This window comes from Nicotiana tomentosiformis, chromosome 7 (assembly GCF_000390325.3).
Source record: "Nicotiana tomentosiformis chromosome 7, ASM39032v3, whole genome shotgun sequence".
NCBI lineage: Eukaryota > Viridiplantae > Streptophyta > Magnoliopsida > Solanales > Solanaceae > Nicotiana > Nicotiana tomentosiformis.
The window spans coordinates 68,393,156-68,418,870 of NC_090818.1; the positions used below are offsets into that span (position 1 = coordinate 68,393,156).

Below are 25,715 nucleotides of genomic sequence, written 5' to 3' on the forward strand. Positions count from 1 at the left end.
ATGAAATAAAAAGATGTGAAAGTATTATGAAATGCGATGATTGATATAAAAATGATGATGTCTCAAATAAGATGGCCTAGCCGATCGGGTCGTGATCAGACACCATGCCGCACACATGGTGGTGATTGTACTGGAAATTGTAATTGAAATGGTAATTGTGGTTGATGTCCCTAATGGATAGCCTAGTCGATCGGGTCGTGATCGGACTCCGTATTAAAGACGGTGGTATTGATATTGAGAGAAATTGTGAATGATGCCTCTAATGAGATGGCCTAGCCGATCGGGTCTTGATCGGACTCCGTGCTGAGAGTGCAGTGGTACTGGTTTTGTGAATAATGATATTTGTGAATAATGGTATTGTGGACAATGGTATATCGATACTAAAAATCTCCCAATGTGAGATATGGAAATTAATTTGAACATTGTCTTGATCCTAAATTGAGGTTTGATATTGATTAAGTCTTTCATTGATATTATGATAATCTTATTTGTATTATTTGTCATTCTATTGAGAGGGTGTTTAGTTATACATACTAGTGCTATTCGACGGTACTAACGTCCCTTTTGCCTGGGGCGCTGCATCTTTAAATGGATACAGGTGGTTCCACAACAGGAGATATTGATCAGTGATAGTAGTGCACTTTCTTCCCAACTGACTTGGTGAGCCCCACTTTATTCCGGGGTCATAAATCTTTTGTACTTTGTGTATTATTTTTGAGGTATAGCCGGGGCCTTGTTGCCGATAGTATCATTGTACTCTTCTTTATCTATAGAGGCTCCGTAGACATAGTGTGGGTTGTGCATTAGTGCTGGGGAAAGACAAACTATGTTATGTTGTGGATGTATTACTTATCCATTTGAGACTTTAAAAATGATGAAACAATAGGAAATGAATTGGTATTGTAGACATGAACACATTTTCGTCTAATTAATGATAATATGCATTATCTCTATTCATGGATGAGTTTGGGTAGAATGAAATCTAACACGCTTGCTCGGTCGGGTTCACTCGGTTGAGCGCCGGTCGCGCTCCTCGGTTTTAGGGCATGACAAACTTGGTATCAGAGCCTAAGATTTTAAAGTGTCCTAGGATGTCTCGGAGCCATGTCTAGTAGAGTCCTTATTATCGGTGTGTTGTCGACCACATCTATAATTAGGATGCTACATAGGCATTTAGGAATAATACCCTTCTTTCATGTTTTTGATCGTACGATAAAGCTTGTTGTAAGATTGTTCCTCTTTTAACTCATGAGTTGCTCTAATTTTCAGTACATGGTGCCTAAGAAGAAGGCAAGAGCTGGCCAAAGAGCCAATGTCACTCCAGGATTGACAGTTGATCGTATAGTTGATGATGCGGGTGAGCACACGAGGAGTGAGAATATTTCTCCAGTTACTACACTGCCTGAATCTACTACAACTGATCACACTGCACCTGTCCCTACACCTACTGAAGGTGCAACAGTTCCTCCAACTGATATACCAGTTCCATCTCCAGTTCCAACTTTCGATTCTGGTGTTTCTGATGTTGATCTTAGGGGAGCCTTACAGATGTTGGCTCAAATAGTGGCTTTCCAGACCCAGAGGTCAAATATTGCACCCACTTCTTCCAGTCAGCTAGGGGATTCTACTGATTCTAGGGTGAACAGGTTTCTCCAGTTGGATCCTCCAGTGTTCACGGGTACTAACCCGGAGGAAGATCCCCAGGATTTCATTGATGGGATGCACAAGACTCTCAGAGTTATGCATGCTACTGAAACAGAGGCAGTGGAATTGGCCTCCTACCGCCTAAAAGAGGTGGCATATTCTTGGTTTGAACTATAGGAGGAGTCCTGTGAAGAAGGGAGCTCTCCGACGAGGTGGAGTGAGTTTGCCGATGCCTTCATTGATCATTTCTTGCCTGCTGAAACTAAGGCAGCTCATGCTGCTGAGTTTGAGAACCTGAGGCAAGATAGCCTGAGTGTGTGGGATTACTATATGAGATTCGCGTACCTGTCTAAATATGCTATTTACATGTTGCCCACTATGGAGGCTAAAGTTCGCCGATTTGTACAGGGCCTTAGTCCCTTGGTAATTAATGAGGCCGCTATAGCAGCCTTGAATTTTGATATGAACTATGGAAGGATGGTGGCATTCTCTCAAGCCACAGAGACCCACAAATTAAGGAACAGAATGGAGCGAGAGGGTAGTAATAAGACCTGGTCTACGGGCAACTTTGGTGGTTCTTCAGGTGGTGGCAAGTCAACATTCAGAGGAGGGTCATCAGGGCCATAACAGTCCTTTGCTCAGTCTTCGGCTAGTGTAATGCCATCAGGGCCTAGTCAGCAGCAGCAATAGAGCCATTTCAGGCCCAGTCAGGGCAACAGGGGATCCAATCAGCAGGGTCGTCATGGTGGTAGATTCCAGCAGTAGAGGAAGCCCCCATGCCATAGGTGTGGAAAGATGCACCTAGGAATATGCTACATGGACTTAACTATATGCTACGGATGCGGATTGAGGGGTTACATTCAAAGGGATTGTCGTTCATCCCGTCAGGGTGCGGGCAAGTGCCCAACACAGCCAGCCAGTTCTATAGCTACTACATCCGCAGCACCTCCTCCAGCTCGAGGCACTCCAACACCCGCAGGGCGTGGTGCAACTAGGGGCGGAGCACAGATTTCGGGAGGATCCAGCCGTTTCTATGCTATGAGGGGTCGTCAGAATTCAAAGGCTTCTCCATATGTTGTCACAGGTATATTAACCGTCCAATATCATGATGTATATGCTCTTATTGATCCCGATTCCACTTTATCATATGTCACACCTTATGTTGCTATGAAATTTGGGATAGAACCAGAACAACTTTATGAGCTGTTCTCTGTAGCTACTCCGGTTGGTGAGTCTATTTTAGCCACACGGGTTTATAGGGATTGTGTTGTTATGTTGCGTGGTCGGGACATCGTGGCCGATCTTATTGAATTGAGAATGGTAGATTTTGATGTGATAATGAGGATGGATTGGCTTTATTCTTGTTTTGCCAAGCTTGATTGCCGAACCAGAACTGTTAGGTTCGAATTTCCAAATGAGCCAGTTATTGAGTGGAAGGGTAATGATGTAGTGCCGAAAGGTAGGTTTATTTCTTACCTAAAGGCCATGAAAATGATCAACAAGGGATGTATTTACCATTTGGTCTGGGTTACGGATACCGATGCTGAGGCACCTACACTTGAGTCTGTGCCTGTTATGAATGAATTTCTGGGAGTCTTTCCGGATGAACTCCATGGGATCCCATCAGACAGGGAGATTGATTTTGGGATTGATGTAATGCCAAACACGCATCCTATATTTATTCCACCCTACAGAATGGCACCGGCAGAATTGAAAGAACTAAAGGAGCAATTGAGATATTTGTTAAAAAAGGGTTTTATCCGGCCAAGTGTGTCGCCTTGGGGCGCACCGGTCCTTTTTGTAAGAAAGAAAGATGGGTCACTAAGAATGTGTATTGACTATCGACAACTTAATAAGGTAACAATCAAGAATAAGTACCCACTGCTAAGGATAGATGACTTGTTTGATCAATTACAAGGTGCAAGGTACTTCTTCAAGATTGATTTAAGATTCGGGTATCACCAATTGAAGATCAGGGAGCGGGATATTCCGAAAACAACTTTTAGAACCCGGTATAGGCATTTTGAATTTCTGGTGATGTCTTTTGGGCTAACAAATGCCCCAGCAGCCTTCATGGATCTTATGAATCGCGTTTTCAAGCCATTCCTCGACTCTTTTGTGATAGTGTTTATTGACGATATTCTTGTATATTCACAAAGTCGAGAAGACCATGCCGATCATCTCAGGGTAGTTCTGCAAACCCTGTATCAGCACCAGTTATATGCAAAGTTTTCAAAGTGTGAATTTTGTCTTGAATCAGTCATATTCTTGGGTCATGTAGTTTCTAGTGAGGGAATTAAGGTTGATCCTCAGAAAATTTCAGCGGTGAAGAATTGGCCGAGGCCTACAACTCCAACAGAGATTCGTAGTTTCTTAGGCTTAACTGGATATTACAGAAAGTTTGTGGAGGGGTTTTCTACTCTTGCCTCTCCATTGACTAAATTGACGTAGAAGGCAATTAAGTTCCAATGGTCAGATGCTTGTGAAAAGAGTTTCCAGAAATTGAAAGCAAGACTGACTACGATGCCGGTGTTGACTCTACCAGAGGGTATAGATGGATTTATGGTACATTGTGATGTTTCAAGAATCGGACTTGGATTTCTATTAATGCAACATGGGAAGGTGATAGCTTATGCTTCTAGGCAACTAAAGAATCGTGAAAAGAACTATCCAACACATGATTTAGAACTTGCGGCGGTGGTATTTGCATTAAAAATTTGGCGTCATTATTTATACGGGGTCCATGTGGATATATTCACGGACCATAAGAGCCTTCAATATATTTTCAAACAGAAGGAATTGAATCTGAGGCAGAGAAGATGACTTGAATTACTCAAGGATTATGACATTGATATTTTATACCATCCAGGGAAGGCTAATGTTGTGGCAGATGCTCTTAGCCAGAAATCTATGGGTAGTTTGGCTCACTTGGAGGCATATCAGAGGCCATTAGCTAAGGAAGTTCACCGATTGGCTAGTTTGGGAGTTTGTCTTGCGGACTTTAGTGAAGGAGGGGCAATTGTGTAAAATAGGGCTGAATCATCGCTTGTTGTGGAAGTCAAAGAGAAGGAATACAACGATCCATTGTTAGTGCAGTTGAAAGAGGAGATTCATAAACATAAGACCATGACCTTTTCTCTTGGCATGGATGATGGTACACTAAGGTACCAAGGGCGACTCTGTGTTCCAAATGTGGATGGTCTTCGTGAAATAATTTTGACTGAAGCTCACACTTCTAGGTATTCTGTGCACCCAGGTTCTACAAAAATGTATCATGATCTTAAGGAAGTCTATTGGTGGAATGATATGAAGAGGAATGTGGCGGACTTTGTAGCAAGATGTCCGAACTGTCAGCAAGTGAAGGCCGAACACCAAAGGCCCGGTGGGTTGGCACAGAACATAGAAATTCCAATGTGGAAATGGGAAATGATTAATATGGACTTTGTGGTAGGATTACTGCGCACTCCGTGCAAGTTTGACTCAATTTGGGTGATTGTGGATCGACTCGTGAAATCAGCATACTTTTTGCCGATTAAGTCTACCGACACAGTGGAGCAGCATGCTTAGTTGTATATCAAAGAAATAGTCAGGTTGCATGGCACCCCAGTTTCCATCATTTCTGATTAGGGGCATAATTCACTACTAAATTTTGGAAGAAATTTTAGCAAGGTTTGGGTACTCAAGTGAATCTTAGTACAACCTTTCACCCGCAGACTGATGGGCAGGCATAGCGGACTATTCAGACGCTTAAGGATATGTTGTGCGTTTGTGTTATAGACTTCAAAGTTACCTGGGATGATCATTTACCACTCATAGAATTTGCATATAACAATAGTTATCATGCTAGCATTCAAATGGTTCCGTTCGAGGCTTTATATGGTAGGAGATGTAGATCTCTCATTGGGTGGTATGAAATTGGGGAAGCAGAGTTGATAGGGCAAGACCTCGTGCAACAGGTTATGGAAAAAGTTAAAATCATTAAGGAGCGGTTGAAGACTGCTCAGAGTCATCAGAAATCCTATTCGGATGTTCGTCATAGAGATTTGGAATTCAAAGAAGATGATTGGGTATTTTTGAAAGTTTCCCCCATAAAGGGTGTAATGCGATTTGGTAATAAAGGGAAATTGAGTCTGAGGTATGTCGGACCGTACAAAATCATTCAGAGGATCGGTGAGGTAGCATACAAGCTTGAGCTACCACCTGAGATGTCATTAGTACACACGGTGTTTCATGTGTCTATGTTAAAGAAAGTAGTTGGAGACCCGACGGTCATTATTCCGGTTGAGACTATTGAGGTAAATGAAGAATTGACTTACGAAGAGATTCCAGTTTCTATTATTGATCGGCAAGTCCGAAAATTGAGAAATAAAAAAATTACCTCCGTGAAAGTGTTGTGGCGAAACCAACAGGTTGAAGAGGCTAATTGGGAGGCCGAGGAAGAAATGAAGAAAAAATATACTTATTTGTTTGAATGACCATGTATTTAAAATTGTGATCTAGAAAAAAATTATAAGACTTACTTTTTATGAATTTTATATCATGTGAGCAATTGGCATTAAGGGTGTTCCTTTCTGGATATATATTGCTTGTGAGACCATATTTGGTGTTGTTTTGTATTATGTTACGTCGTTGGAATACGTGTATATTGTTAGAATGTGTTTCTAGGGCTCTCTGACATGTAGATAGGCCTAGTTACAAGGGAAACTCTAGCAAATTTTTTGGAGATTTTGGGAGTTAGTCAAATTTGGGGCTGCTCGAAAGTGGTATGAAACAAACTGAGTTGCATAAGATGCTAATGACAGATTTTTACCCTCATTCGAGGACGAATGATTCTAAGCGGGGGAAAATGTAACACCCCGGGAAATTTTGAAGTACTTAAGTGTAAAGCCTGGTAAAATTTGCAAAGAAAATAATATTTCATGGTGCCGGACTAGGCTTACGTGTTTAAGGATTGTAGGCTCGACGCGGCTCGAACTTTTTGGATTGAAAAATGCACCGGAAAGTAAAGAAAAATGTTTAGCGAAAAAGTGCATTTTTGCGGTCCATTATGCGACCGCAGAACCACTCAGCGAATCGCATAATGGCCGCAGAGTGAGGCAGTTAATTAGGTCAGTTGGAAGCAACTATGCGGTCGACTATGCGACCGCATAACTGTTATGCAGTGCATTATGAGACTGCATAATAGTTATGCGGACCGCATAGTGACCGCATACACAAACAGTTCTTTTGGCTATTTTGTAGCCAATTATGCGTCCGATATGCGGTCCGCATATCGGTTATGAGATCGCATACCTTGTTCTAGAGCTCCATTTTTGAGTTTTTAAAATCCGTCCCTATTTCGTTAAATACACTCTTTGGGCCATTTTTGAGACATAATCTGATATTTTAGGGTGAGATAGAGTGCCCTAGAGTGAGAAGGTGTTCTTCAATAAATTTTCTTCAATTCTTGCTCAAGTTTTGGAAGATTAAGAAGGGAAGTTCACTAGGTCTTCATCCTAGAGGTAAGATTCTACACCCTAAACCCTAATTTCGAAATCTTCTGAAAATGGGTAACTAACAAGATAATTTTTGGGCATGAGAGTTGTTTATCTTACATGCATGTGTTACCAAAGTGCGTAGGAAGATTGTTGAGCTAAAAACGGTAAGAATGGGTTGTGGAACATTATGCATACCTAGTGTTTGATAAAATGCTCAAGTGAGCTAGAACCATGATCATCTTCCAAATTTTGATTCAATTTTTCATATTTCTACAATAGATTAAAGTTGCTAAGAATTCTGGAACATTTAAAGTGTAAGGAAGCTCAAATGAGGTATGTTGGCTAAACTCTTCTCTTAGAATTGAATCCCACGATATTCATATAAATTATGTAAGTCCCGAGTGATTCATTGTGAAATTGGCTATTCCGAATAAGATTGGGTTGAACGATATATGTTCAAAAAGCATCACAAATGCTCTATTCATGTTATGTTACCAATTGAGGATGTGTTAAAATATGGTTTGTGCATTAATAATGTTTCGACTTTAAGTCAAGTTCAAATGAAGGCTATTATGCCAAATTTTGTGAAATATCTCTATGTGCATTAGACTCTAAATTGATCACATGTGTACTACACACTTTGATTTGAATTGTGTTTGTTGTTGATGATGAGGATGATATTTGAAATTGATAATGTGAGCATGAAATACTGAATATGGTCAACGTGCCAAGAATGATCTTATAATTATGGCCACTAGTGCCAATGAAATGAAAAGATGTGAAAGTATTATGAAATGCGATGATTTATATAAAAAGGTTGATGTCTCAAATCAGACGGCCTAGCCGATCGGGTCGTGATCGGACACCATGTCGCACACATGGTGGTGATTGTGCTGGAAATTGTAATTGAAATAGTAATTGTGGTTGATGTCCCTAATGGATATCCTAGTCGATCGGGTCGTGGTCGGACTCCGTGTTAAAGACGGTGGTATTGATATTGAGAGAAATTGTGGTTGATGCCTCTAATGAGATGGCTTAGCCGATCGGGTCATGATCGGACTCCGTGCTGAGAGTACAGTGGTACTGGTTTTGTGAATAATGGTATTGTGGACAATGGTATATCGATACTAAAAATCTCCCAATGTGAGATATGGAAATTAATTTGAACATTGTCTTGATCCTAAATTAAGGTTTGATGTTGATTAAGTCTTTCATTGATATTATGATAATCTTATTTGTATTATTTGTCATTCTATTGAGAGGGTATTTAGTTATACATACTAGTGCTATTGGATGGTACTAACGTCCCTTTTTGCCGGGGGTGCTGCATCTTTAAATGGATGCAGGTGGTTCCACAGCAGGAGATATTGATCAGTGATAACAGTGCACCGTCTTCCCAGCTGGTGAGCCCCACTTCATTCCGGGGTCATAAATATTTTGTACTTTGTGTATTATGTTTGAGGTATAGCCGGGGCCTTGTTGCCGACATTATCATTGTACTCTTCTTTATCTATAGAGGCTCCGTAGACATAGTGTGGATTGTGTATTGGTGCTGGGGAAAGACAAACTATGTTATGTTGTGAATATATTACTTGTCCATTTGAGACTTTAAAAATGATGAAACAATAGGAAATGAATTGGTATTGTAGACATGAACACATTTTCGCCTAATTAATGATAATATGTATTATCTCTATTCATGGATGAGTTTGGGTATAATAAAATCTAACAGGCTTGCTCGGTCGGGTTCACTCGGTTGAGCGCCGGTTGCGCTCCTCGGTTTTGGGGCGTGGCAGTTCCCCTAAGGAAAAAGAAAATGACTCAAAGAGTCGGCAAAGCATGAGCCAAAAAGAGAAAATGGAGTGCTTAAGGAATGATGAACCCGTTCTATTTCAACATTTCCTACCTTAGTCCAAAAGCCTTCATTACATGCCGAAAAAGCCCTACGTGATTTCAAGCCGAGTGAGCTTACATTAGTGGTGATTTATATGAGGGGGCAAGCATATGGTACTTAAAGTCGTACTTGTGACATTCTTTTGAGAGTGATGAGCGAACTTTTCACAAATCATTGAATTGAGTGCTACATTCTTAAGTGAGATGAGCTAACAAAGAGTATAAGAGGAGGAGTTTGGGATCCGCAGTGACCTACATGAAAGTGCAAACTTCCTTGATGAGTAAAGTCAACTCTTTATGCTCAAGTATCACATTAGAGCTATTTGTGCTTTAACCTTCAAAATATTGCCTTGTTGATGATTCATGAGTATGTGGGTAATTGTTGGTCCCAATTGATGTGTGTTTGATTCACCTTAGCTTAGCTGGAATAGCTCCTTTCTTGTGGAGGTGAGAATTACCTTATTTGCTTGAAGACAAGCAAAAGCTTAAGTTTGGGGGAGTTGATAAGTGGAGATTTTGACTACTTATTTGCACCTTTTGACTTTCGTTTTAGTTCAAAAATGCTTAAAGGTATTCCCGAAAACTGATGAAATATACTTACTTGAAGGAGTATTGGAAAATGAGCCAAAGTGATGAAATTCAACTCAAGAAGGAGTGATATTGAACAAGGACAAAAATCAAGCAAAAAGGCTAAAATGCGGACCGCAAAATTTTGTGTGCGGCCACAGAACAAGAAGAAAATTCAACAGAGCTTCAGTGTAAAGTGCGGACCGCACAATAATTGTGCGGACGCAGAAGTCAAAGTTCAGAGAGTGTCAAATTCAAGTCCAGCAAGAACTGCAAATCGCACTATAATTGTACGGCCGCATAAATCAAATGTGCGGCCGCACCCAGAATTATGCGGACCGCAGAACTCAAGAGATATGGCCGCATAATCCACTCATGTAAAGAGCTGAAGAAAAGTGGGGACCGCACATAGAATTGTACAGCCGCAGAACCTCCTAAAGGATAATTTTATCCAAAAATTCTAGCTTTGTATAAATAGACTACTTTCACGAAATTAAGTTAAGTTTTTGAATATCTGAAAGTTGGTAGCCGTTTTTCTTTACTATTTTAGGAAACTTTATCATAGCTTGTCAATTTTACATTGGATTTTCATTTATTTATTATTAAATATGAGTTTAATCATCTTTTCTTCTTTATTTTCTTCATCACCCACTATGAGTAGCTAAATTTCTAGTTAGGGTTGTGACCCAACCCTAGTGTGTGTACCTAGTAGGTATTTGATTTAGCGTTTGTTTATGATTGGGTGTGTAATATTTAGCCTAGTTCTTGCTATAATTGTAGAATTAATGGTTGCAAATATTGATTCAAGCCCTGACTTAGTCTCTACTTGAGAAAGAGAGACTTAATCTAGGAAAACTTGGCTAACAAGAAATTGGGATGAACTCAAGAAATTGATAGTCCCAATTAAAAGGTTGAATCTAGAGATAGTAAAATCCGGCTTGAGCATCTATCAACTGTTTTGTGCATTACCCATTTGGACTTGAGAAAGCCAAATTGAGCAAAACCACTCTATTACCAAGAGGTATTGAGTGGGTAATTGTGTGTTGATTGCTATAATACACCCCGACTAATAAAACCCGCTCTAAAGCCCTCAACCCGTTAGGCAAACACTTAGGTGGAAGTCACAGCCCTATATCTTTTACAAACTTGAAAAACAACACCAAAAATATTATTCTCTAGCTTTACATTTACAAACCGTAGCATAATTTAGAAGTAGAATCAAAACACAGTTTGTGGAAGTGCATCTTAGACACTTTACGTGCTTAGTCCGAATATATACCTATTCGATCCCGACTCCTAGTTGAGTATTATTATTGCAACTGATCGTTTCAGAACCCCAAACTGAGGTGTGATTTGGGCGAGATCAGTTGACTTTATTGATAATGGGGTCGGATTTTGATTCTAAAAGTTGGAATAGGTTCATCATGCCATTTATGACTTATGTGCAAAATTTGAAGTCAATCGTAGTTGTTTTGGTATGAATCTGCATTAGTTTTGGAGTTCGGAAGTTCATAAGTTCATTAGGCTTGAATCGATGCGCGATTCGTGGTTCTATTATTGTTTGATGTGATTTGATGCTTCGAGCATGTTCGTATGATATTTTTGGACTTATTGGTATATTTAGTTAAGGTCCTGGGGGCCTCGGGTGTAATTCGGACCATGTTCGGTGCATTTCGGAACTTTAAGGATTGTTGAAGCTACTGGTTTTCTACAGGTCTGGTTTCCTTCTATGCGTTCGCGAAGGTTTTCCCGCGTTCGCGTAGAGTCTTCAGGGGTTGCTGGAAATTTACCCTTCGCGTTCGCGAAGAAGGCCACGTGTTCGGAAAGGTTCAGTGGGTTTGTGCACTGCGATCGCGGACAGGGAGCCGCGTTCGCGAAGAAGAGAGTCAAGCTAGGGACCTCACGCATTCACGAATGAGGCTTCGTGTTCGTGAAGCTTGGGATCGTTTGGCCATCGCGTTCGTGAGTGGGTTCTCGCGTTCGCGGAAGAGGAGTTTTGGCAGCATCTTAATTTGTGCTTCGCGAACGTGAGGCACTTTCCTCGTTCACGAAGAAGAAATCACTGGGCAGCAGAATATAATTTCAAACCAAGGGTTCTATCTCATATTTCATATTTTGGATCTAGAGAGCTCGGTGTGAGGCGATTGTTTGAGGGTTCTTCAAGGAGATTGCTGGGGCGAGTGATCCTAACCCGGATTGGACTATATTTCATGAATCTATCGCCATTTTTATCATTTAATTAAAGATTTGAGTTCGAAATTTGGGAAAAAATGGTAAAAACTTCATAGACTAAAATTTTGAGTTTTGAAAGGCGATTTGAGGTCGAATTTTAGTAATTCTTTTATGGTTGGACTCATTATCGATTAGGTGTTCGAATTTTGTAATTTTGATCGGGTTCCGAGGCGCATGCACGGGTTGACTTTTTATTTCTTTGCAAAGATCGTAACTTTATTATTCAAATTAGCTTCCTGTAGTTTATATTTATGATATGAAGTTATTTTGGCTATATTCTAGCCATTCGGAGTTAGATAATCGAGGGAAAAGCCTACTAGTGGATTGAGTTAGTGTGTTTTGAGGTAAGTGTCTTGCCTAACTTTGCATGGGGGAATTATTCCTTAGGATTGATGTTGTATGTGATAACTTTGATGTGTGAAAGTCGTGTACGCAAGGTGACGAGTGTGTGCACGGGCTAAATGTAAAAATTACGAGTTTTAGCTATGTAGATTCATTTCATGCCTTAATTGTGTTATCTTAACATGTTATAGTCATCATTTCTAGTCTATTTTCATGTGTTCTACTTGTCTTATCTCTTACTTGCTAATTGCTCTGCATGTTTAGTTGAAGTTCTTGTTTCCTTTATTTCGTATTCATTATTTAACCGTAGAAATCTTTATTTGAAGTTATTATTCTTGGAATATCTTATTGTTGAAATTGATATTGAGTTATAAAGATAGTGATTCGCATTGAGGCAAAGTGTTAAGTTGTGAAATACTATTCTTGCTGAGTTATTCCCTACCGATTATTATTGTTGAGACTCTTGTATACTTTGTGGTTGAGCCATGGACTCTTTATTGTGAAAATACTATTATCATTGTTTTCTGTGAAAAGTTGTGATGTTGGGCACTTGAGGTGCGATTTGTGATACGTTGTGATATTGATACACATGCGGTGGTATAAGGTTTTGGGGTTGAAACGCATGCGGTGAGATAAGGTGGGCTTGATACGTGTGGCTAGCAGAGGAACTACTAGAAGCCATGCGATGTGATAAGGTGGGCTAAAACGCGGGATGCTATTTCGAAAAAAATAATTTTAAAAACTAAATGCAAGGCTCCCGCGGTAATATAAGGAAAAATTGTGAATTATTCTTGTGATTTGAGACTACTAGGCGGTCCCTCGGTAGTGACTCTTGTTAGTATTTCTCTATTGCTGCACTTGTCTTTGGTTATTTTGTTTCCTTAGCATATCATTCCTTGCTTTTCTCCGTGTTGCATTAGTTATTTTATTTCCGTGTAGCTGACCTTGATATGTTATTTGTTGTTTCAATTTCACTACCATTATTTCTATACTGCCATACACTTGTACATTTTTTCTTATTTATTTCAGTAGAGCCTTGACCTGACCTCGTCACTACTCTACTAAGGTTAGGCTTGGCACATACTGGTACCATTGTGGTGTACTCATACTACGCTTCTGCACATCTTCAGTTTCAGAGATTTCAAGGTATACCTGCCGCTCGGAGTCCCCCTCTACCTGGATTATTTTATTTTCTTATTCTTATTTAGACACTGATGTATAGAGATATTCAGTATCACTTCATAGAGCTTGCGACTTGTATTTAGCCGGGTTTTGGGATATTGTATATATACTGAGTTGTGGAGATTTTTTTTATATTAGTTGTTGAGTATGGAGGATTTAATTATTATTTTCTTTATTTCCGCATGTTGTTAGACTTACCTAGTCTTAGAGACTAGGAGCCGTCATGATATCCTACGAAGGGAAATTTGGATCGTGACAAGATGACTAAAGTAAGTTATGGAGATGGGTAGAGGGGTTAGGGTTGCACAAATATTTATAAATGGTGCTTTTGGAGTACATAATAATATTAGGAATAACATGGTAAAATTGTTGATCAAGCTAAAAGTTCTTATAAGCGAAAATTTCATAAACTAGAGTTGGCCAACTTATGATTTTTTTTTGTTTTAGGCCAGGCTTCTTTTTGGCCAAAAGTAGTTTTTTGCTGCCAAAAGTACTTTTCTTCCTTATAGATAAGGTGCTTAGCCAAGCTTTTAGAAGTAAAAAGTGTTTTTGAATAGAAGCGGAAGTAGTTTTTGAGAAGTAGAAACAATAGCTTATTCCCAAAGAAACTTTTTAAAAAAGAGTTTTTGATAAAAACACACTTTTTAGAAATATTTTTAAAAGCTTACCAAATACTAATTCCTGTTCAAAAGTGATTTTCAACAAAAATACTTTTTTAAAAAGTACTTTTGAGAAAAACACTTTTCAAAATAAGCTAATTTTTGAAGCTTACCAAACATGCTATTATCTTGACTTATAAGTACTTAATTTACTAGTCTTAGGGTACGCACTTTGTGCGTGTACCTATATCAATAGGTATGTAATTTTAAAAAATTACGTAAATATTATTAAATAATATATTTGAGTTATTGAATAAAAATTTAAAAAATAATTTATTTATTTATTGCATTCGGGATTTGTGCCTTTACAATGATATAGAAAATAGAGATATTTTTCTAAACTCCTTCTTACTCGAATAACATCTTTTTCTCTACATCGATGTTTTTGCATAATATTTAAAAATTATATTTAATTATTAGAAAAATAGTTAATTAAGTACATACATCTTAATTTAATAGTAAGAATATATAGTATGCCCTCATTGGAATTATAAGTTCAAACATATTTCATATATAAATTGGCGTAAATAAATATAAGCAAAAGACAGTGTAATATTGTTATTTCTCCCAAACAATATTTATGTTTAAGACAATGTAATACTGTTATTTCTCCAAATAATATAAGTAAAAGATAATAGATCTTTGTGGTCCGCCTCTTATCCGGACCCCGCACATATGGGGAGTTTAGTACACCGAGCTTCCTTTAATATTTATATTAAATTCTTAAATATTAGGACTTCCTACATAATTCAATACAAGAAAGATTTTATAACCAATTTAGTTGATTTCAAAGTGCTATATATTACGATAATAACTAAATTACGATTTTGTCTAATGTGAAGTTTAATTTTAAATGGTAAAAAAAGTGAACGATATTTTATTAAGGGTCTCGTGCTTTTAATATATATAGATAGATATGTAAGTTATTATGTATGATAGAAATTAATCAATTTAGTAGTGTACTTGATTAATCTTCTTTTTGTTTTAGCGTTTTAATTTAAAATTCCACAAAATGATACAGAGATTAGACGTGGCAAAAAGTTAGTATTGTTTTTCCTTTTGAAACACAAGTCTTTAGTGTATTAAAATCACGTCTTCCTATTGCAAATAAAATTGTAATACAATCTAATAAAGAAAAATTAGCAAATAAAATTCTAGTTGATTTTAAAGTTCTAACTTTAGAAAAATTAGCTTAAATAGTAATTGAATGTTTATTCCTAAATATTAGGAAGGTAACTTAAATTACAATTTTATCTAGTGTAAAGTTAAAATTTTAAGGGTAAAAAAGGCGAAAGACATTCACTCAGGGTCTTCGTGCTTTTAATATAGTATAGATAAATATGGATAAGTACTTTTCGTGTTTGCCAAATATGTAAATAATCAAAAAGTACTTATAAGCGGGTTTGTACTAGAGACTTGAGTTTAGCCTGCTTGGTAAAACTTCTAAAATCAGCTTATTTTTTTTAAAAGTATTTTTTTTTAAAAAGTACTTTTGGTGAGAAGTAATTTGTGTTTGGTTAATTAATTTGAAAAATAATTATAAGTAATAATTAATGTTTGATCAAACTTTTAAAAGTAATTTTAAGTGTATTTTTATCAAAAATACTTTTTAAAAAATACTTTTGAGGAGAAGCTATTTTTTTGCTTTTCCAAAACTACTTCATTTTTTTCTTCTAAAAGTTTTGAGAAATTAAAAAAACAATTACTTTACGCAAACACCTATGAGTAGCCTCTAAGAAATTATAGAACCGTCACAGGCATAAAACGGGCCGGGTTTTATCCGAGCCGAAGTTTGGGGTTTCTTGGTAGTTGGGCGAAGGAAAGGGTTTTACACTCTTCACTCTCTGAGCTCTCTTCCCTCCACGTAGCCGCATTCAAGAAGAAGGAAATCACCTCCTCCTTCTTCTCCTTTGTTATATTTATTTTCATTCAAGTCTTACGCAGTTGGATCTAGACACAGATCCTTAGAATAATCTGCAATGGCCACTCTCGTTCCTCCTACAACCACTGTTCCTCCAGCTTGTTCTAAACCGGCGGCTGTCGAACCGGAGAAAGTTGATTATTCGAACTTGCCTTGCCCTATTCCCTATGAAGAAATTCACCGCGAAGCTCTCAGTTAGTTTCACTCTACACTTCATGTTTATCATTGTGTTTATTTACTTCTTTTTTTCTCTATATAAGTATTGTATGGAGTGGAATGCAACTAAAACACATGTTTGTTAAAAGACTAAAACTGCTTCATAAGCGTCTTTTAGAGTAGGATTTCATGGCCATTTAGTTTTAAAGCCTAGCTGCTGCAGAAGTTGTTGGGTGAATGTAAAATATGAATTTATTCGAAACTATCCATAAAAAAAATATTTTGGTTACATATAATGTTTACTATTGACCACTGCAATGTTGCCTACATAAATAGAAAAAACTTTGAGTAGCCTTTCTAAAGGTTTGTTAGTGCTACTAAATCTGGCACTATCATTGCTTCAGGAATAAAATCTTAACCAGCTTTTTGAAATCATTATCAAGTTAAATGGGGCTGTATATTGGCAGTTTTAGCATCTCTCCCTTCTATATCTATATTTCAGGCTTAGGTTGATCCATCCTTTCAATTCTGCCGCTTATTGATATGCTTCTTTTCCTAATAAAGTCTTATCATTGGGCTTCTCTTACAATTCTTTCATTTATGTGTTATATGTTTGGAAAGGGGAGCATTAATTAAGACATGTCTTTTGTTGGCAGTGTCTTTAAAGCCAGAACTTTTTGAAGGATTGCGCTTTGATTTCACCAAAGGACTTAATCAGAGATTTTCACTCAGTCACAGGTTAGATTTGGTCTTTCTAAAAAAACACACATCACACTTATTGGTATGCTTTCTGTTTTCCTGGAGGGGATGTATGTTTTCTTGATGATGAGTTAAATTTGGTTCCTACTTGTCAGTGTACTTATGGGCCCCACAGAACTTCCTTCTCAGTCTACAGAGACGATCAAAATTCCAACAGCTCACTATGAGTTTGGTGCTAACTTTATAGATCCGAAGGTGTGCACTCAATAGTGTCCCTCTTCAAGTGTCTGAACTTTGAATCATGAGGATCTAATCATGGAGCAATTACTGTTTGATACAGCTGATGCTTTTCGGCAGAGTATTGACAGATGGAAGGGTTAATGCTAGAGTGAAGTGTGATTTATCTGAGAATCTTACCTTGAAGGCGAATGGTCAGGTAAATATTCACGTTCAGATTTAGTCATGCGCTCTTTGATGATGTCAATGGAGTGGTTGATGTAAATTCTATCACAAGGTCAAGAAAAATAACTCTCAGTTTTGTTCTTACCAGTTGACCGGTGAGCCACACATGTCGCATGGCATGGTTAATTTCGACTACAAGGTAATTGTCTTTCTGTTTCTGTATAATCATTCAAGGATGTACTAGTACGATACTAACATAATTGATGCTTACTGTTGGGATGCATGATATATTGCTGCCTTCTTTTGGTCAAGTGGTAACATGAACACAACGCACTAAAAGTGGTGTTACTAAGTAGTATGTGCTTGTCTTCTGTTCTTATACAGGGAAAAGATCACAGGTCCCAATTTCAACTTGGAAATGGTGCATTATTTGGAGCCAGCTACATCCAGGTGAAAGATCTAAACTTTGTTATCCGTCACTTGACAAGGCAAACGAGATTAACTTGAAACAAATGTAGTGTTTAAATCATGAAAGGCTGAAATGCTTCAAAATTTGAATGGCCTTCTCTTTGCCCATTCATCGTAAGAAACAGTCTAAAGGCTTCAGACATTTCACTACTTGCACGAAGTATCTTGAGTTTTGAAGCGACTCAATTTTGGTTATCCTAGTATATTTTCATGCTCAAGACTATAAAGCTAAGTAACTTAATCACTTAGGATTGTGTCTCAGGGCTACAGTAATGGAAAGAAAAAGGTACATAAAATTGCTAGGACTAAAATGTAGAGTGAAGTGGAAAATGAAACAAGAGTAACAATCAGAACTTGTATAAAGTCAGATGACATAACTTTATAAAAAAAAGTAAAAAATAAAAAATGAAGTCCGATGACATAAGTGGGCATGGTGCTAATAGGAGGAAAAACTAGGGACTGATGTGGCTTCATTAACACTACATTGATTCCCAGTGGAAAAGGAAACTGAAATATTCACTCATTGATATAGAAAACTAAAATGTGTTCCTCAAACCATGATCTCCGAAGTAGTAAGAATGTCAAATTGGCATTGCCTATTACCTTCACTTCCCTTTACCACCAAAATATTACCTATTAAAAACTATGCCATTGGATCTACTACATCTTCTTTGCTGTCAACCTTTTGAGTTCATAAAGATTTCCCGATCCTAGTTTAGCAAAATATGGGCACACTCCCCAGGGAACACAACATGATAAGCCAATTTTCACCAAACAGAAGCACATGTACTTAAGTTAGGCAGTGCGTGTTTGGGTAAATAGAAGTTCTGGGATCTGTCCGGAAAGTGTTGGTTGGCGCGCCTGGTGGTTTTATGTGGGAGGTAGTAAAGAGGTTGGTGATTGCTCACCGAGCTTGAGCAGTTGTGGGTGTTATTTGTTGGAGAGGCCACAATTGGCAGTGAGATTTAAAAGGGGAGGTAATTTGAGGATAGGTGTTTACCTCTCCTTCACAACTAAAATTTTTCTTGTCAAAAACTATGCCCATTTGAACTGTGGCATCTTTTCAAGACTCAACTTTATGAGCTCCAATTCCCAGTTAAAGAAAACCTGCATATCTTCGCCGATCTAAAGATCCATTCTTGTGCAACTACATGGCAAGCCTATTTCCACCAGCATAAGTACATGTTCTTAAGTTAGGCAGTCAGTGGTGGTAAATAAAAGTGCGTTTAGGGTTTACTTGAAAAGTGTGTGGTTGGTGGCTGGCAATTCCAGATGTGCAGTAGTCACGAGGGTCGAGGTGCAGCAATGATTTGCTCGACGAACTTGAATAGGTGTGACTTCGTAGAATTAGGAGGTTTTATATTTGGAGAGGCTACCCTTTGGTGGTTAACCATTAAAGGGGAGGTAACTTGGTGTAGGTGGTTGACTAATTGTCTTGAAGCACGAGGTCTAGTATATTGGTGAGAGGAAAATATTTCAAAGGGACATGTTGAACTGAATTGTACCAGTCTCCACTGGGGGTTATTACTCATTTTTGTACATGATGTATAATTCCAATTATTTCTTCAATTTAGAAAACTAAAGAGAATAAAGCACCTTTTGTGGGAGGGGGAGATAAGAGTACATTTTGGAAGAAGATATGGAACTCAGAGGACCGAAGAAGGTTGCCTTATTTACATGATGCAGAACGAAGAATTACATCATGAAGGTTGACGACCTTAAAAAAAGAATCAAATTGTAGTAAGTTGATGCAGGATGTGCAAAGAGTACAGGAAAGAGAGGCTGATCATCTACCTCTGCAATTACTTCTGCATTGCAGAGTCACCTCAGAGTTTGGGCCTTGGTTTACTTGGCATTCTTTGACTGTAGTTGAGGCATTGTAGCACAAATGAATCTGACATGTCTTCTCTGACAATTTGGAAATAGAGGAATTGAAGAATCTTCAGGGAGAGAAAAGGAACCTAGGGAGCATAAACTATAAAGAGTTAGTTTTTGTTTCTTTTAAGATGTAAAGTAAACTAGTACTATCTTGCATAGATAATTGGGTTAACTTGGTGAAAGATCATGGTTAATTCGTGGAGGGATGTTGAAAATTCTTTTGGCATTGTCTCAGTGCATTATTAATGAAGTTATCCTGATCTAAAGAAGAAAATGAAAGCCCAGAATGAAGTAAAGATGTTTACAGATGGCCTGATTTTCTTGTGAGAAATGGAAATTCTATCAAAATTATGTGGTTTTACTTTGATCAATAAAGTGTTTCTGAAATCAAGTTAAGGTATTAGTGGACTACAATTTGGTTCTATTCTTGCCAGTTATTTTTTGGGAACTTAGCGTTACACACCAATCAGATGGAAGGATTTGATATTGCACCCTTAAACTTAGTAGAATTTGAAAAAATAAAAACCTTTATGTAAGTAGGATGTCATTCTGTGTTTTTTGGTTGTGCTTTGTGATGCCTTTTGGTCATCCTTGGGCACATGTCATCTTCATCGTGTTCCTCTCATGCTTGTGTAGATCAAAATCTATGCTTGTTGGAAATACATTTGGTAACTAAGCCTTGATATATCTTTGCAGAGTGTCACTCCACATTTGTCTCTGGGTGGGGAAGTATTCTGGGCTGGTCAGCACCGGAAATCTGGCATTGGTTATGCTGCTCGCTATAATACTGATAAGATGGTATTTACTTGTTAGGATACATTAATGCATAGTGTTCAATCTTTATCATCGCCGCGAATCATTTTTTTTGCTGCTTTGGGTTTGTTTTCTTTTTTCCTTTTTGTTATGTCTGTATGTTTTTTAAAGGTCTTATTATATTGTTAGAATTCTTGATATTGGTAATACATATTAGCAGCTAAATTTAATTGAGGATAACATATTTTTCTATTTTGAAATGCACTAGCAACTTGAGTTGATTGACCTGCCTCTTCATTTTCTTACTGCACTTCTCTTCCTGAAGAAAAGAACGTGTTTCTTCATGCTTACGGCATTTTATCTTAAAATCATGGTTTGATTACTGGAATGTTGCTTAACAGTTGAAGATCTCTGTTTAATACGTTGTTTGTAGTGAATTAGTTGTTGCTACATCCTGGCCCATAATATCGACCAAAAACTTTCATTTTTCAAGTGCAGCGCTACATATAGCCACTTTTCTTTGTTCTGGGGTTTTTCGTCCATTTAAGTTAAGAGGACCTGACAGTCTGTGGACATCCAGGTGTGAGGTTTTTGATAGCAAATGAAATTTAGAATCTATTTGATATTCAATTCGATTGATAGCTTCTTCAAAGGATATATGAATTGGAAGATTTGGCAAAAAGAAGCACAAGAATGTAGATGGCATTCTGATAAGAAGTAGAAATTTCTATGACTTAACTGCAGTTAGATGATATTTTAGAGGAATAATGAATCCAGTTCTTCCTTTTTGTGTTATTCTGTTAGTTCTTTCCTTTATATTACTCCTAGTGTTATTTTCATTAAGAGTTCTGTTTTGGTTAGAAATGCATAGATTCAGTTGATAGCTCATTGCATGAAGTTCAATCTAGTTTCGTTCCTCTTGTTGCAGCTTTAAACCTTCATTTTTTCTTTTGGGTGTTTGTCCCGTTTCCAGTACTTTTTCTAATTATTCACTAGTATTATCAATTTATTCCTTTGCTAGTTTTAAGGAATTGCTTTCCATGGTTTAATTCAATATTTTCTTTGAGGGTTCTTCTTACATATTGTTTTTTCTCCCATTTATCTTTCCTGTCTGCATACTAGTTGGTCATGCATACAAGATTAAGACACTCTCCCCCCCCCCCCCCCCCCCCCCCCAAAAAAAAGTTAAGCATAAAGACACTTCAATCTATACCATTAGAAATAAGTCCTTTTTTAATAAAACTTTCAGAATTCTTTCTTTATCGGGTTATAATGATTTTGTGATTCTTTCTCTCGTGTTACTACTGTTTATCTTAAAATTTATAAGGATGAGTGTTAGTTTTATCCTTCCTTTGTATCAAAAGACTGTTAAACTCCATATAACGCTTCTATAAAAATACTTTAAGTCAGATAGGAAATGTTGTGGCCATAATTCTTTTCTCTGTAGTAAGAACAGCTGTGGAATAAATCAAACTGAGTCCAATTTTTAGCATCTTTAAGAGTTGACACCATCTGCAGCGAAAAGAGAACTCTTCCATTGTGCTTTCTTTTGCTGATTATTGCCAACATGACATAAATCTGTAATTTGTGCGTTTGTACTTGCTCAGGTAAATTCAGTTTTTCTTATAATTCATCTGTTGGTTTGTCTTCAGGTTGCCACTGGGCAAGTTGCTAGCACCGGTATGGTCGCACTGAGCTATGTTCAGAAAGTTTCTGAAAAGGTTTTGAACAGTCACCATTAAGTCACCCTCTTCTTGAGATGATGGTAACCTATATTACTCGGATCCTTCAAAAATGCTGTTGAGTGTGTGTCGGATCCTTCAAAAGTTATTCATTTTTGGAGTACCCGGCCACGGGTGCAGCGACATTTGTGGAGGATCCTAGTAACATAGATGGTAACTGAGTTTTGCTTAATGTCTTTTCTTCCAATCAGGTCTCTCTTGCATCAGACTTTATGTACAACTACATGTCCAGAGATGTCACGGCAAGTTTTGGTTATGATTACATCCTCCGGCAGGTAATTCTTTGGACATACTTTTCAGATAATGTTGACTGGTGTTAATCACGCCAGTGTTATCTTACACCAACCAGTGCATTTCAGGCAGCATTCCTTTTGTTATCTTGAAGATCTTGCACTTCATAAGTTTGTTTTTTTTTTAAACTCGAATAAGAGCTACAGTTTGCAAGTTTGATTGAGGCAATTTGTGCCGACTCCAACAGACCATTTCTTGCATTTAGGTTTGATGTCTTTGTGTTAGGACAATATTTTTGTTCTCATCCATTTTAAGTAAAGATTTTGAATTTTCCTAACACTTTATTAAAAAAATAGTAAAGACGATTGACTTTGATGTGTTTTCCGTCTATTGACAAGTATTACTGGCTGCTATTTTTTTTTTGGGGCTTGTGGGTGGGGGGGTATTTTTTTGATTCTCTTTTAGGAATTTCATGATCAACTTAGTAAACACATATGAAAGCTTATGATATGTATTTGTTTTTTCCTGATTGGTTACTAGTTAATCTTTCTTTATGCGATTATGCATCATTTTGTAGTTATCGTGTAATTCTTGTTTCTATGGAATTTATCATACTTGCAAAGGACTTAATCTTGGATCACAACACAACAATTTGAGCGAGACATAGTAGGCTTTGTTATCCCGATGACTACTTATCATTGCTCATCAGGAGTTTCACATTTATCAAAATAACAATATTGTATGCTTTGCAGTGTCGTCTTAGAGGTAAAATTGATTCAAATGGCTGCGTTGCTGCTTTCCTGGAAGAGCGCTTGAACATGGGTCTTAATTTCATTCTTTCAGCTGAGGTTGGTGCTGTGGATTTATCCCATTGTATTTCTGTGTTCTTCCCCACCTTGTAGTTCTGTCTTTGTGTTCTCCCCCACACCTTCCGCACAGCCGCCCCCCCTTAGTCTCTTGTGCTGGGTTGAGTCGAGTCTCTTTCTATCTCAATGATAACAAATACCAGACTATTTTGATTTTGATACGATTTATGCTTTTGCTTTCAAGTTTCACCCATTTTTTCCTTATTGCTTTTGGAAGTGATCTAATGCAGTTGGTCTGTACCATTCTACTTTATATTCTAAACGTGTGGTTAATTGTCACAGGTTGACCATAAAAAGAAAGACTACAAGTTTGGTTTCGGGCTTACAGTGGGAGAATAGGAAGGGTGGGTTTGGAGATTTAGTTTTTAGAAGTTGATCACAAGGTTGGAACTCAAAGCATCTTTACTCAGTATTCTTTTTCTACGCGATAAGGATCAAAGCATCAGTTTTGTAATTTTATTGAGCGACATTGTTGGTGCAATCAACTGCTGCAGCCATCGATCATTACTTGATTTTGTAGTTTGGGATGTTTATATGCCCAGTTTGTAGTTGTAGAGTTCACTTTTATTCAGAATGAGATAGCCCATTTGGCTACTCCACCATTTGAAGATGGGTAATAATTCTAAAGCTTGAATAGCACATTTGACTGCTGGACCACAAATAGTCCTACTCGGGAAAACCTTTTGTTCTGTACCGGATTTGTCGTTAAATTAAAATTATTGTTCCTTTTTCATCAGAAAAAACGTGATTTATTTATTGCCTAAAAAGTGAGAGGAAGTGAATGATGGATAGCCCTCACTTTGTTGGTGAGCTATTTTGATCCCCTTTTGCTCTTTACCCTTTCTCCGTCTCCTTTTAAACTTGTAGATTTTGGATGCATCTATTTGAAATGGTTCAGAAAAAGTCACTCCCAAAAGTGTTGGTTTAGTTCTGTTTCCAAAAGTCAAAGCAAATTAATCTGACCGATTTCCTGTGAAAACCTATCAACTTGACCCTTGAAATATATCCAAGTTTTAAAATGAAATTCAACTGCGATGTTGTCATGGGGGGGACAAATAGAACTAGTCTTTTAATTAGTTTTGGGCTGTCAATTGTATGGGCTTATTTTGTGGCTATCAGGTGATATAAGTTTGACCCTAGTGGCTACAAATGAACTTTACTCTTTAATTAACACCCTTTTTTGGTTGGGCTTGATTTGGTTTGGGTATTTACATTAGTAATAAAATATTGAAATACTAATTGAAACTTTAAACTAATTGAAAATTAATTTCGGGAAAAAGTAATATTTTTTTTATGGCCAAACGGGCTCTAATAAAGATAGCAGCCCCGGAAATGACAAACCCTTTTGCGGAGAAAAGTAGGGCTTTCTTTTTTAGATTAATAAATGAAAGTACAGTAGCATAGGGGAAAAGTTTACTTCATGTCAGGTTCTAATTCGAAATAAATGCTAACTTGGTCATTGGATTAATAAGATACTCCTTTCGTTCCATTTACTTATTCTGTTTGTATTTTGCATTCCCTTAAAAATTACTAATAATTAAGTATTTATTTTATTCATTATCTTTAAATACTTCGAAACATTAACTTGACCACTAGTACATCAATTTTTTTTGAGAAATGGCTAGTTAATTTTTTTTTCCAGAAATGATTAGTTAATGATAAGTGTAAATTGAAAAAAAATAATTAATTATCATTGATTTGCTAAAATTGACGATAAAAAGAAAATTTAATTTTTCATTTGCTGGATCAGTAAATGAGAGGAAGTATTAATCACCACATTTAGATCTTATTTTTTTTTTTTTTTTGTAGTTTTATATACACTTCGGTTTCCCTTGATTTTTCTTTTCTCCGATGAGTAGACATAGAGACGAAATAGGTAGGGCCTTCGTATCATACCAACTATATTTGATGTTTTTACAAGGAAATGGACAAAGAGTGAAATAATAATACCACTCGTTGTTGCTGGTAGTATCTTTAGTCACTTTTTAACTGTTTTGGTATATAGTGGAGTATACTGTTTAGTAAATTACAAAGTTCTTGATAATAATGATTAGATAGAAAAAACTATAGTTGGGCTGTCTTAGTCGGTGGGAGCAGAATCAAATCAGCAACATTAACAATCCTTTTAAAAAGAATTAAAGTAAACTGTCACGCCTCAAACCGAGGAGGTGTGGCCGCCACCCGATGCCATACTCGGCCCGAGCGTACTACTCTGTAATTGTGAACTCCAGAGAGGTGGCCCTCAACTTAGGTTGACGAGACCTACCAGCAAGCTGACAATACCAATCAAGGCCGATGAGGCCATATTTTGAATCATCTAAAAATAACATCTATCTCATTTGAGGGGTAAACATACCCAAAAGCTCATACACATAACTGTGCAGGTCGATGAGGCCGCCATGAACGTCTACAACCAGCAATACCAAACGGAACATACACACAAGGCTGGCAAGGCCACAATACTAACATACAAAATATACATGACTCGTCTACAAGCCTTTAGAGATAACAAAACTGTATCATGGTCAGGACAGGGTCCCGACCTACCCGTTAAGTCTGTATATTTATACAAAATGGACTCCAAGGTCTAAACCTGGTAACTC

At 37.4% G+C, this 25,715-nt stretch overlaps 1 protein-coding gene across 1 annotated transcript; it reads left to right on the forward strand.

Annotated features, from left to right (window-relative positions):
- Window positions 1-15,791: 15,791 nt before the first annotated feature.
- Window positions 15,792-23,751, forward strand: LOC104107445 (mitochondrial import receptor subunit TOM40-1-like). The gene is made up of 11 exons (XM_009616264.4): window positions 15,792-16,111; window positions 16,730-16,811; window positions 16,928-17,027; window positions 17,113-17,208; window positions 17,323-17,373; window positions 17,559-17,624; window positions 20,217-20,318; window positions 21,926-21,994; window positions 22,207-22,290; window positions 22,999-23,094; window positions 23,395-23,751. Exons 1-11 carry the CDS (start codon window positions 15,976-15,978, stop codon window positions 23,449-23,451), a joined length of 939 nt encoding a protein of 312 aa, XP_009614559.1. The 5' UTR covers window positions 15,792-15,975; the 3' UTR covers window positions 23,452-23,751.
- Window positions 23,752-25,715: the final 1,964 nt, after the last annotated feature.